Genomic DNA, 13274 nt, shown 5'->3' with positions numbered 1-13274 from the left:
AAAGTTCCTGGATTCTAGATCCACCCATGTGGCCTTGGGCACGCGAGTGTGTGTTGGTTCTGTACACTAGATTTAATGCCATAAGGGAAACCCTGCTTTCTAGAAAAGATACCAAAACTGAAAATATATATATACACTGAATTTGGTTTTCCCAAGGAAATTATATTAAAATAGAGCAAAATTTTTCTAATTGCAGAACTGATGTCTAACATTTTATGGAAGTGACAACAGATACTGTCTATTAAGTCTTTGATTGACAATTTAGTGCTTAACTTAATAGATCAAATTATTTTATTTTACTTAAGGATTGCTTGTTAGAATTAATAAAAAGTAAAATTATATATATTGTATGTTATGCTATATGTAATTACGCACGCACACACACGCAGAAAGAGGGAGGGAGTTAGAGCGAGCGCGCTCCCTGCATACGAGGCACAGGGCCTTGAGGAGGAGGCTGTGTTTCTCTGAAGAAGTGCCCAGCATTACCAAGAATGGGACTCTGCCCCAGAAGGAGCAGGAGCAGGACCCTGAAGAAGGAGCCAGCAGCTGAGCCTTGGTGCTGGAGAAACACGGGCTTGTCAAACGCTGGAGGCCCCCAAAGGCAGCACGATTCTAGGATGTGCTGCCTCTTGTTGTGGGCTTTTTAATTCCTAATGGAATGAACTTTGAACAACAGTTTTTCTGGCATTGAAAAATAAGCCTCTAATATAGATATCAAGCAAACTTCTTAAAAGTGTCTAGTTTTCATATCCTCCCAAATGTACATTTTCATGGAAAAGTATTATGGAAATATTTAGAATTATAGAAGCGGAAGAGATAAAGAAGGGGGGAAGTATTTGTTGTACCCTAAATAAAGCAGCTCAGGAATTGAGAAATAAGACAATGGAACGTCCAAAATCAAATATAAGGGTATGTGGTAATCTAAAAATTCAGCGAAGGTGATATTTTAATTCAATAAGAAATAACTGGATTATTTGATAAATGGGATTGAGTTGATTGGCTCTCCATTTGGAAGAAAATAATTCCCAGGACTCTCCATATACTTTTAAAGCAATTCAAAGATCTAAATAAGAAATATTAAAACTATGAAAGTACTAGAAGAAGATATGAAGTAATTTTTAGAAGTAATGTCAGGGTGAGGAAGGCATTTCTAACTAGGATGCAAAATCTAGGTGATATCAAGAAAAAAATTCCCAAATCTGATCATATACAATAAAAAACTCACATTCAAGGAAAAATCCAATATAAGGTTAATGGCAAATTGGAGAAAATTATTGCAACACATAACAGTAAAGGGTTAATGCCCCAGGCTTACAGAGAGCTGCTAAACAGCAATATGGCAAAGAAAAACATTAACAGAAAGAACAATTCAAAGAAAAAGAAACATAAATAGTCAAGAACAGAGGAGAAATGACCATCTGCATCAATAGTTCAAGTAACTGAGACATGGCCTCCAATTTTGATGAAATTCTGAGGAAATATGTTCTTATACCTGTTGATTAGAAGACAAATAAGCACAATCTTTTTGAAAGATAATTTAACATTTTCTGTTCAGTGTACATTATATCCAACACTAAAGTCTACTTTAAGAAACTATCCTAAAGAAACAACATATTGATAAAGGTTTCTGACAGTCTAAGTTTCATCCACAGGAGAGTGGAATCCTGACCAGCATTTTTATAAAATGACTCATATATTGTGCCTTGGAGAAAAAAAGAATCAGCTTATCACAACACAGAATAAGTGAGCGTGCATGCGCATACTCACACACGCACACACACTCACACACACACACACACACACACACATCCCATGGCCGGGTAAAGTGAGAGTGTGGTTCTATTTTTCTCTGACAAAGGACAGATGACACAGGTATACACTCAAAACCATTTGTTTAAGTCCTATTAAGAGCATGGGAAAGAGACTGGATAAAAGACGATTCGAGAGGACAGCGACTGGCAGGTGAGAGATTTTTTTCAAATAACATCACATCATGTATACATGTTTAGAAAAATCACCTGGTACCCCATAAATATGTACACCTCACGTTATAATTAAAGCAAATTGACTAAATAAATAAATCCATGCCAAGAGATGCCTTCATTTACCAACACACAACAGCATCAGCTCCCTCAAGCAGCAGGAGCAGGGGCCAGTCTCGTGGGCCTCAGAGCAGCGGCCTCAACACAGGGCAGGTCCAGAAAGGGACCCCCAGTGCCCCCAGCCTCCTGGCGACAGCTTCCACTTCAGTTCATTATACAGAGCTGATTCCCGAGGTGTTTTATGTCCGCACGGCATTGAGACTGAGAGCGTCTTCAGTATTTACGAGCCATTTACAAAGGGAGCCAGGCAGGTGTCATTTAGAAAGGTCACCATGATTCTCCGGTCATCCGGGCATCCTGGGTTTCAGGCTCACCTTCCGTCCACGTGTACTCAGTGAAATTAAAATACAACATCAAAGCCTCGACCAAAGGACCGGATGGGCCCTGCAGAGGCGAAAAGAACACCTCCCAGAAGCACTCCTGTCGGAGTGAGGCTGTAGACTTGGTTAGCATAAAACCAGCCCAAGCACAGACTCAGACAGAAAGGAGGACAGGTGGCCCAAGCCAGCCGGCCGGAGGCCTCACTGCTCCCGGATTCTCTGGGCCTGGAGCTGGCCAGCATCCTTACAGTCAGGGGGTCTGTGGATGCTCTGCAGGTGACGCTGCCACCACATCCTGGACACGGGTCAGCACCACCCCAGGGATGGTGGACACACCGGCTGGGTGCTGTTGGGCCACTCCCCAGCCCACCCGCTCCTGACCTCCACGTGGCTGAACCCCCTCCTCAGCATCTATGACATTACAGAACTGCTGAGACGTGCTGGGACTCCAGCCACAAGGTGCTCCGTTTTTCCCCCAGACTCTGAAAACGAATTCTGCCAGGGCGAGTGAAATGGTGGCCGCCGTTCCCAACATTTAGCCAAGGCAATGCGATTGTCGGAGCTCTGACTGGCCTCTCTCTCCTGGGGGTGCAAAGAGAAAAATAGAAACTTTTTCCCCCAAGACATCGCATTTCAGAGAAATATTTTGCAGTTGTGATACTTTGTCACATTGCAAACTTTAAACAACAGGTTTCCTCGGCCCACTACTATTTGAGCTTTTTTTCTGTCACTTATAAAAAATAACCTGTCTTTAATTGGCATCTTTGTCAGTTAATATTTCTACAGAGAAAATACTGGCTATAACTCATTCTACTGAAGCTTTGAAGAAGAGGCTTGTCTGTTTTGTCTATTGCTTGTCCCTAAGACCACCTGCACATACTGGGTCCTCAGGATGTGTTATTATAAGAGTCTTGAGATTACTCTTTAACTACAAATCCTCATTTGGATTAATTTGTATAAGTTTTTGTTGAATTAGTCAGTCATGACATTTAGGTAGCAAAGCTTGATCGTATATTGAAAAGCATAAACATACTCCACATGCATACACCTAGATGTTTGAGAAGTCCTTGTCACCAGAGCCAACAGACATGACTCGTCATGACAGGCTTGGCATTCTGGTCATAACCGTGTCACTTGAACACCAGGTGCATGCAACTAGAAAGCACATTTGCACCTCAAAGCACACAGCAGACTCTGATTAAGTCTGCTGAAGATTTTTAAACTAAGAGTCTATTGAGATATTATGAACTTTGTTTTGTCAGAAATGAAGTGTATACATCTTAATATGTCTGACTTGCTTTCGTGACCCATCTTATAACATGAAATTTAGGACATGTACTATGTAATTTTTTTCTCTTTGTTCCTTGACTGTGGTTTATTATTTTTCAAAGAGCTTTGAAATTTTCCATTTCCAGGATGTGTCTGAATTTAAAGTGCTATTGTTTTAAAATGTCCAAATTGGTGAGATTATCTAAAGATGATGATTCTCTCTACTTAGGAAAGCCACTTAAAAAATGGGTGAGATTGAAAATGTAGAGCAAAAGCTTAATCCTCAGGATATTAATCTTAGCTTCCTTTGGAGCAAGAAACAGTGCTGAGAAATTGCCCTCTGTTTTAAATGGAGGGTAGTTTAAACATCCTCCTAAAGAATTACAGTTTAGCTCTAGTCAGGAGTAACTGAGCAAGAAAAACTTAATTATTTGAAGGCACTAAGTATATTAGGAAAAGAGATGCAGAGACCTACCATGGGCAGCCACTGCCTGGCTGTTTTACTCGGTTGTTCTGACGGAATCCGTGGCTCTATGGGATATCCGTCACGTACAAAATAGACTTAGGAGGCCATTGTCCTGTCTCTTCCTGTGGGCTGAGATCTTTTTAAAAATCACACCATGTCCATGCAAGGTACCTAACTTCCAGCACTGACCTGGCCCACTGAAGTCATGCACCATAGATGCACGGGAGGGACTAGGACAAGACCTGAGACACCATCATGCCAGAACCGTGTGCCTGAACACAGAGAATGACTTACCCCAAATCATGACTAATGGGAAATTTCACACTGAACAGGATCGGGGTACCTTCACCTCATGGAAAGCTATTTTTGTTCATATCATCAAGTAATCCCTCGAGGATGTTGTAAGGAATTGACAATAAAAAACCTATGATAAAACTTGATAGATATCTTTCAGGCCATCTCTTGTTTGGTAGAAACTGGGATGGCATATAGTATCTGTTAAATAGAAGAGATTAAATATTCTAAGGATTATTTAAAATGTGGAGGAAAGCACCTCCTTGGGCGGGAGGGTGGCTGCGGCTCTCCCCGTGTTTCTGAAGTGCGTCCCTGTGCAACCCTCATCGAATCCCTACACTGGTGACAGACACAGTGCCCTGAACCCCACGGTGCCTGACTCTCTGGGGGGGACGCAGGGGAAGGTGCTGGAGTCTGCACTTTAGCAACTTCTCCAAGTGCTTTTCATGAGCACTCAACTCGGAGAACCACTACCTTGAGATTATATCAACCATTAATTCTGGAGCCATATTTAGTCCCATCCTAGGAAACTGTCATCTTTGTGAGTCTAGTTTTGTTGGGACTTCAGCCCAGTGGTGGCATGCCGATGTCCCCGGGCTACAGGATGAGCAGCTTAGAGGTGAGGGAGTGCCTGGCCCCTGCCCTCCAGGCCATAGCACAGCAGTGTCGCGTCATCGGGGCCGTCCTGGTCTTCACTTGTCCACTCTAAATCGTGCCTGAATTTCACCAGGTGACTGTTGTGTGCTCATATGATGGACAATTACAAGTATTCCATGCCCAGGGGCCATAGAGGCCTTGGAGAAGAGCTGATGCTGTCCTGGTCAGCAAGCCCACCCTCCCACTGCCCACGAGACAGGTGGCGGTGAGTAGGAGCACAGACTCTATCTCTTTCTGACTGTGCGGCCTCTGCCAAGGTTATCCACCCTACTGTGCCTCGGTTTCCTGGGAAGTGGGTGGCAGTAGGTTTGCTTATGAGGATTAAGTGGGTGGTTTATACCTACAGGATGCTTAAGCAGTGCTTGACAAATTACAAATGCTGCTTCAAAAAAAAAAAAAAAAAGACTAGGAGATATGGATCTTTCCAGAAAAGAAAGCTGCAAAGAGAAAGATGAAACAGGCATTGTCTTCAGAAAGTGCACACGGCGTGTTGTGGGACACCACGGGACCAAAGGAGCAAGAGGGGAAATGCAGAAGACAAACAGGCGGTATCCTGGACGGGAGGAGGAGTGGTGAGCGCACGCCGTTGGTGACCACTGTGTTGCTTGGTTTGCCGTCCGGATCACAGACGTTGCATTGGGATGAAGGCTGGGTGTGTTTAGTAGCTTTTATTTGCTGCATGTAAGTGCCCAGTGTCCCAGGTCAGCAGAGCAGCCCTCCCGCCCCTGTCTTCTGGCCCCAGCATCTGGCCGTCCCACCTTCTTTTCCCTCCTTCTTTGAGACAGAATCAGTAGTTATTTTGTGCCCATTCCTCCTTTCCCTGTGTCAGTATTCTATCTTTTTTTATTTTCCTCACTTTCTTTCTGGTTTTCTAGTTCAATGCCTATCATCTTTATTTAACCTCAGTCACCTTAAGTTACTCCTAACCAGTCTTCAAAACCATCTTACAAACCTCACCATCTCCACTACTTTTCCATTCAAAACCTTTAATGACCATACACACACACACACACATGCACACACACACACACACAACTAGACTTTACTGCCGCGTCTTTGCTCACACGGGGGCCTGTGCCTGGAATTCAGTCTGATCTGGACTGAGCAGTTGGAGAAACTTCCCTGAGCAGAGGCTTTGCAGTGGGTGCTCTGAGTTGCACCTGTCTGCCCAAAGTCTGTGTCCTTCCCAGAACCTCAGAATGTGACCTTATTTGGAAATAGGGTTTATACATATATAATTAGTTAAGATGAGGTCATACTGGAATAGAGTGCACCGTGATCCACTAGGACAGATGTCTCCTATAGGGTGAGACAAACAGGTCCAGGGGAAAGGTGATGAGCAGACCGACACACAGATGAGAAGACGGCTACGTGAGGTGGAGTTTGAGAAGGAAGCCACAGGTCCGCAAGACCAGGAACAGCACAGGCTGCTGGTGACTCTCTGGAGGGAGACATAAAACAGAGGTTCTTCCCTTAGAGGCTTCAGCCAGCTTGGCACAGCTGACCCCTGATTCTGGACTGTGAGGAATGATTTCTGTTGTCCCAGCCTCCCTTCCCCACAGCCCCAGTCTGTGGTGTCTCCAGGGCAGCCCAGGAAATGAGTGCACTGGCTGCCAGATGTCAAGGTCCTCAGCTATGCAGAGCTGTGTCCCTCCCTCCTCAGGACATGTCATGGGCATCCGATGGGATAGGACACTTGAGCCCAGCACTGTGTGTGTGCAGAAGTCTATAAAAGTGCAACGTAGGATTCTTGTTTTCCAAAAGCCCACTTGTTCCCTTGCACAAACCCTAGCACGAACCTTGCCCAGAGTGTGTTCCTTAAGCACTTGTTCAATATTTTGTTCTAACATTCATTTAATGCATTGCATTAAGATAAAACCTGTTCTATCTTTAAAGACCCAAAGCATGGATACAAAAAAACAAGACTCAAACCCAGATTACTGTCCAGCCATTTATGTCTCCTGCACATAGTGTTATTTTGGAAGGACATGACTTAATTTGTCTAGCTGAATATAAATAATTTATTACATTACAATTTTAGTCTGCTGTGTATTAATTTTTAATATGCTAATGAAGTTAAATCTCTGAATTTGAAAATAAGATTTATTTTACTCAAGGTGAAAAAATGCTTAATTTATTTTTACAAGTATGGCTGGTTTTATTTATTCTACTTACTAGAAATCTAATAAATGTATATTTCATTAAAAATGGCTATTTTAATAACATTTCTTTGGAATACATTCATCAATAAATTTAATCAATTGCTTATTCAAGCAATAGGGCAGGCTTTCCAGTGCTAGAGCAGGGAGATGATCTCTTGCAGGGGAAAAAGGAGTCTCTGGGACCAGGAATCATTCCTTATAAAGTGAATGAGAACACACTTCCCTTTTGATACCCAACTTCTATTTAACATAAAACGATCAGAATGTTATTCTTGCTGTGTTACTTTCCTCTCAGAATTTTTAAGCAGTTTGCATGTGCCCTGAGCAAACACAGTCTCGTCTTAACCCAGCCAAGCCGACAGCTTAGAGCTGTCCTGCTTAGAGAGTGGAAATGGAGACCAGGACAGGTACCAGCCAGGGACCAGCATGTACTGAAAGAGAGCAGACTTCCACCCAGCCCACTCTCGCACCTCCCTGGCCGGAAGAGCGCTCAACCACCTCACCACTTCTGTGCTCATAATGGCATTTATTAAGTCCAGAGAAAAAACACCTAAATTGCTCTTAATTGTTTATATTAATTTAGGTTCTTGGAAAAGAAGACAAAAACTTTTCCAAGTAGGCTTCAAATAACATCATCTGGGTATGCGCTAGGAAAGTGTAATTTTAAAATGTCGTTCCCTGGGATTAGTGAAGTAGATAGGTCCCAGAATTAGGGAGAGAGGCTCAGAACTTTAGTCCTGTGGTGGAGGTTGTACAGGAGGTTTTAGTGGGCCAGATCTGAAAGGGACACTTGTGACTTGCACTGTGTCCATTGGCCAGAACTCAGTCACGTGACCATAGCCCTCTGCTCAGGAGTCTTGGGGATGTGGCCCATCAAACACCCAAGAACCAAAGGAAGCAAACCTTAACCAGTAGCTACGAGTCCCTGCCACAAGCACACATTCACCTTGTGTTCTTCATGGAAGATAAGAATTAACTGACATGTTCTTCTTAGAACACAATAGATCATGTGTGGGAGATGTTATTAAAACACCCCAGAGCAAGCCCGTTTTACCCAGTTTCACTTTCCTGCTCTTTTCCACTGCCGGGTGACGTGTTCCTTCTGAAGCCTGTCCACTGAGCCCACACACTGCAGATGCTGTGTATCCTGCCTGTAGAGCAAGGCTGGCCACACAATTTGTAGTAGTGTGAAATGGAAATTTGGGACCTCTTATTCCAAAAGCAGAAAAAAGGGGCTGCTAATTAAAATGTAAGTGCTATCCTTTCCTCGATGGTGTGTCTCAACCATAGTGTTAGTTTGCTACTTAATTGCAATTTGAGTAGAGAAAAATTAAAATTTTAAACTATTAGCATTAATTTTACTCTTCATCCTTATATTGTACTATTCCAATTTAAATGCAAACATAGGACTTTCTAACTCATGTGAAATCACCAAAATTACACAATTGGTGTTTTGTGCCTGTTGTATACATATGCACTGTATTCTTACAAGAATGTTAAATAAAATGAATTCAGCTGCTTCCATTTCACTTCCTAATATGTGCACATTCTACCAATTTCATCTTCAGATTACTGAGGAGTAAGGAAGGACTGAAGAAAGAGAAACTCTGGGCTTCCCTCTTTCCTTCTGCCCTGTGATGTCATCTGAGTTGCTGGTGAATTCTGGGAAGGCACAGGAGTAAGAGAGGACAGGACAGGGTTCATGGCTCTCTTGTATTTCTTAGAATACCATTGCCTTCTCTCTGCACTCAAAGCAAGTTCTGTTTCACACAGAGCTTACAACCTCTCAAGTTTGTAAGTGCTCCTGCTACCTCAGCGGGATATACAACACATTGACCTTGACCCCTGCACTCTCATGTCCACCAGAATCCCGTTCCCACGGGGCTTTGTGAGCACTCCCTGAGAATTGCCAGCAAGGAGAAGCAAAGGGTACTTTCCCACCTGCCTCCTGTGCACATGCACATGCTCCATTGACCAACATTTCAATTTCAGAGCACGAATTCAAAGATCAAATGATGAAGTTGCAAGATGACACAACTTCACACTACTACAAAGTGTGTAGCCAGCCTTGTTTTATAGACAGGGTACACAGCATCTTCCAGTGTATAGAAGATGATGGCAGCAGAGCATTAAACCTGGCCTGGGGAGCCTCCGAGTGTGGGCCCCAAGCAGCTCCACAGGTTGTACACCTGAGAAACCAGCCCTGCTTTGGAGATTCTCCTCCACTGCTTTGGGGAAAGGGAAGTTGATAGCTTAAAGCAGTCAAATGACACAATTGATAAATCCCTCCCCAATACTGGAGAGCATATAGGGTTAGATTAAGGACAATAAAGACCACACTAATGTATAAAACATCAAGAGTTCAAGGATGCACCATCAGTTCAGTAATAGTTTTAAGGGGGAAAATATTCTATTAACATACATCTTGATTATAAGATACATCCTAATTTCAGAAACTCTAAAATAAGGGAGAAAAGCCTCAGTTCCTGGAATTGCAGTATGACATTCCTTTTTCCTATTATGAAACCAAGCAATTACAATAGATCAATATGTATTTTTCAATATGTCAAACACCCACACAAATACAGACTGATACATGAATAGCTGTGAGCCTTCCAATCAATGTTACCAAATCTTAACTGTTTTCTGTATTTGCTTCACAAGATTTTTTTTTTTTTTTTGGCGGGGGGGGGGGTATCAAGGATTGAACCTAGGGGTGCCTCAGCCCTTTTTTGTATTTTATTTAGAGACAGGGTCTCACTGAGTTGTTTAGTGCCTCGCTGTTGCTGAGGCTGGCTTTGAACTCATGATGCTCCTGCCACAGTCTCCCAAGCCATTGGGATTATAGGTATGCACCACCACAACCTGAACTTCACAAAATTCTTAAGGGAAGAATCTTAGGACACCCCTGTAGCACCTGTAGAACTCCCTCAAATCTTATCACTCTGGTCCCCTCCTCAGAGGTCAGGAATTTTCTGAAATCATTGCTTATCATTAACCTGCATGCCTTTTTAAAAAATTTATAGTTGTAGATGCCTTTATTTGTTTAGTTTTTTATGCTGTGCTAAGGATCGAACCCAGTGCTTCACACATGGTAGGCAAGCACTCTGCAGCTAAGCTACAGCCCCAGCCCTAACCTTCAAGCCTTTTTAAAAATATTTATAAACATAAATAGTGCACTTCTAAACGTTTCATATTTTACAGGTTACAGTAAGGTACCAACTGCATGTGTCACTATTCTTTTGAGACCTGCATTGCCACGTGTAATCTAGTCAATTCATCTTAATTACTCAATACTGCATATTGCATAGATGTTCCCCAATTACCCTTTTCATTGATTGTCTTTTAAAATGCTTTTAGTTTTTCTTTATTATAGATGATGACTCAGGTAAGCTTCCTCTATATTTCTGTTGGTTTGCATGAGTTAGAGATTTTTAAGGGGTGTGCCTAGAAATGGAAGTGCTAGGCTGAGCGCTGTGTGCCTCCCATGTGATACTTTCCTACATTCTACCACCTGGCTCTCCAATTCGCATGCCCATGGGTAGTCCGTGAGTCACTTGCCCCTCCACTTGCTGGCTGGTACTTGTAAATGTCAAAGACTGAAAATTTTTTTTCTAAACAAATGGGTAAAAGTTAGTATCTTTCCATTTCCTTTCCCTAATGACTAGTGAAGTTGGGTATCTTTTCTTATATTGGTTGTTCATGTTTCTCTTCTAAGAATTGCCTGTTTCAACATTGTCTCATTTTCTCATTGGGTCACTTATCCATTTCTTATCAATTTGTTATATCTTATTCATTATGAACAGTACTCCTTGGTTACAGGTATTTCCTGACTTCAGTTTAATTTCACCCTTATTTTGGGGGGTCTTTTGCAAAAACAGATTATAATTCTAACAGAATCCAATTCACCCATCCTCCCTTTGTGGCTTCAGGTCTGGGCCCCTGGTTGGGACAGCCCTCCTGTCCCTGATGTGGTACTGTGGTTGTCCCAGTGTCTGTTAGGAAGGCTCTGTCGTGCCCGTTCCAGGCTGATCAGCTGGCCTTTCTGCTGTGAGGTTTCCCTTCCTGTGTCCTCATTGCCCGCTCTTTGTGTTCCAACCACTGCTGTGTGTCATTCCTCCACCCTCCTCAAATCTGGCCTATCCCAGTCCCTTTGTGCTTCTTTTTGAATTTGGATTTGAGGATCCATGAAAAACCTACTGGGATTATTTTTTGGAGTTGCCTTGAACTTTGGGGAAATTGACATGCTTAAGAGAAAGAATTTTGCCATTCATAAACAAATTGCACATCTCTGTTAATTTAAATTTTTGTACTTCATTCATGCTTTTAGATTTTTTTTCCATAAAGATATCACAACTTTTGTTAGTTTCAGAGTTCATTTTTCAAAAATACTTTGCTGTTTACTATAATCCTTAGATTTCCTCTATAGCATAATCTCTTAAATTAATTCAGTTATAACTGAAGTTGTTGTACTGAACCTTGATTTTTTGCCAACGTAGGGATTACTGAATAAAATGATTCAAAATACATTTCATGCCAGTCTATACTCTTGGTTTTGAATAATTTATTCAACTAAATACTTTTGAAAGAGAATCATATGCGGTGAATTAAAATATCTTGAATAGATGGGAAATATGCCTATTTTGTTTTCATTTAAAATGCATAGTAAATGTGCTAACAACACAGACTCTGGGTTGTAACTATTAAATTCCTCATATCTAAAGACTTTGGATGCATCGCTGTTTGGAAAAATGAATAGTTTAAACAGTACTTCAGTTAACAGCCATGTTTCCAAATGCATATCTTACTTGAACTATTCCAACATACAAAAATAAGCAAAGAGATTTCATGAGAGCTTTGAAACTAGCAATATTTCCGAAATAGGCACTTGGTCTGGAGGAGCCCCATCCGTGGATCCCATGTCTCAATCAGGCTGTGCGTGAGCTCTGCTCATGCCTCACGTCTCAGCCTCCCTGTTCTTTGCGATGCCATGTGGACATTTCATCATCATCTACAACCTGGAAGAGTGCCCTGGCCATAGTGTACTTTCCCTTTTTGATACACCCCAAACTTTTATAATTCCCTGTTTTTCTTTATTGCTTGCTTGCCAATCCTCTGCGTCATTTCATTCCTCCAGATTTTAAGCACAATAAAGATTCAGTCTTATTTCAAAGTAGCACTGAATTAACCCACCAAAATTCTCAGAAAAATCCTATCCATTCACTGGGAAGCCCCCAAATTCCATATTCAACAAATATAGACCTGATGCTCCTAAGCCAGAGAGAACTAAATTCTCAGACCCTTTTGCTCCATCCTCTGCCTCCTCACTCCCAAGACAGCTTCAGGTCCTCCTGCAGAGGTGAGATCTAAGGTGTGCTCCAAGGAGGTGTTTTGCCTCCCCCCAACCATGAAATAAATAGTAACAATACAGCTAACAAAGTACTCACAAAGTGCTAGGGCTGTGCCCAGGAGACTCCTCAATGCTCACAACCCTAATAGTCAGGAACAAGTTGTGCAGGTGGAGGACTACTCAAAGTCCCCCAGCCAGCAGATGACAGAGCCCCGGGCCCAAATCAGGACCCAAGCAGGTTCTTTGCAAAGATTTTCGTGTTAACTCATATTACAATACTGGGAGGGATTTTAAAAGGAAAGGAAACTGGCTCCATTAAACAGCTTTCCCAGCCTTGGAACCCAGAGGCGCTTACCTCAAAGACTGTTGATAGAGTCCCAGCACCGCAGGGACTGAGGAGGGACACCCGACGGAGAGCTTGGAGGGAAGTCATGGCATCAGTGCCAGCGGCCCAGGTCCTGCTGACCTAAAACCAATCACGTGTCGTCACAGAGTTGACAGCGGGTTGTGTGAGCACACCTTGCCAGCTGTACCTGGTACTTACCTGAATTAGGAAGCAATTTAATTATCTTGTTAAACACCTCAGTTTGGTCTGGAAGTTTGCATGACTTTAGGACCAGAACAAGGGTCACGCCTGGCTCCCGAAGAGTGAGT

The 13274-nt window shown here is 42.5% G+C and overlaps 1 protein-coding gene across 2 annotated transcripts in view; it reads left to right on the top strand.

Moving 5' to 3' along the window:
• Pacrg (parkin coregulated) overlaps positions 1–13274 on the top strand; it is a 484042-nt gene that overhangs the window by 326230 nt on the left and 144538 nt on the right. The window contains exon 6 of one of the 2 annotated variants that reach the window (XM_071612864.1): positions 10518–10541. The exons of the other annotated variant lie outside the window; for it this stretch is intronic. Coding sequence (XP_071468965.1) covers positions 10518–10541 — 24 coding nt within the window. The remainder of the gene's footprint in view (positions 1–10517; positions 10542–13274) is intronic. 2 annotated transcript variants of the gene reach the window in all.

This window comes from Marmota flaviventris, chromosome 6 (genome assembly GCF_047511675.1).
Source record: "Marmota flaviventris isolate mMarFla1 chromosome 6, mMarFla1.hap1, whole genome shotgun sequence".
In the NCBI taxonomy this organism is placed as follows: domain Eukaryota; kingdom Metazoa; phylum Chordata; class Mammalia; order Rodentia; family Sciuridae; genus Marmota; species Marmota flaviventris.
This window is presented reverse-complemented; position numbering and strand designations above follow the sequence as displayed.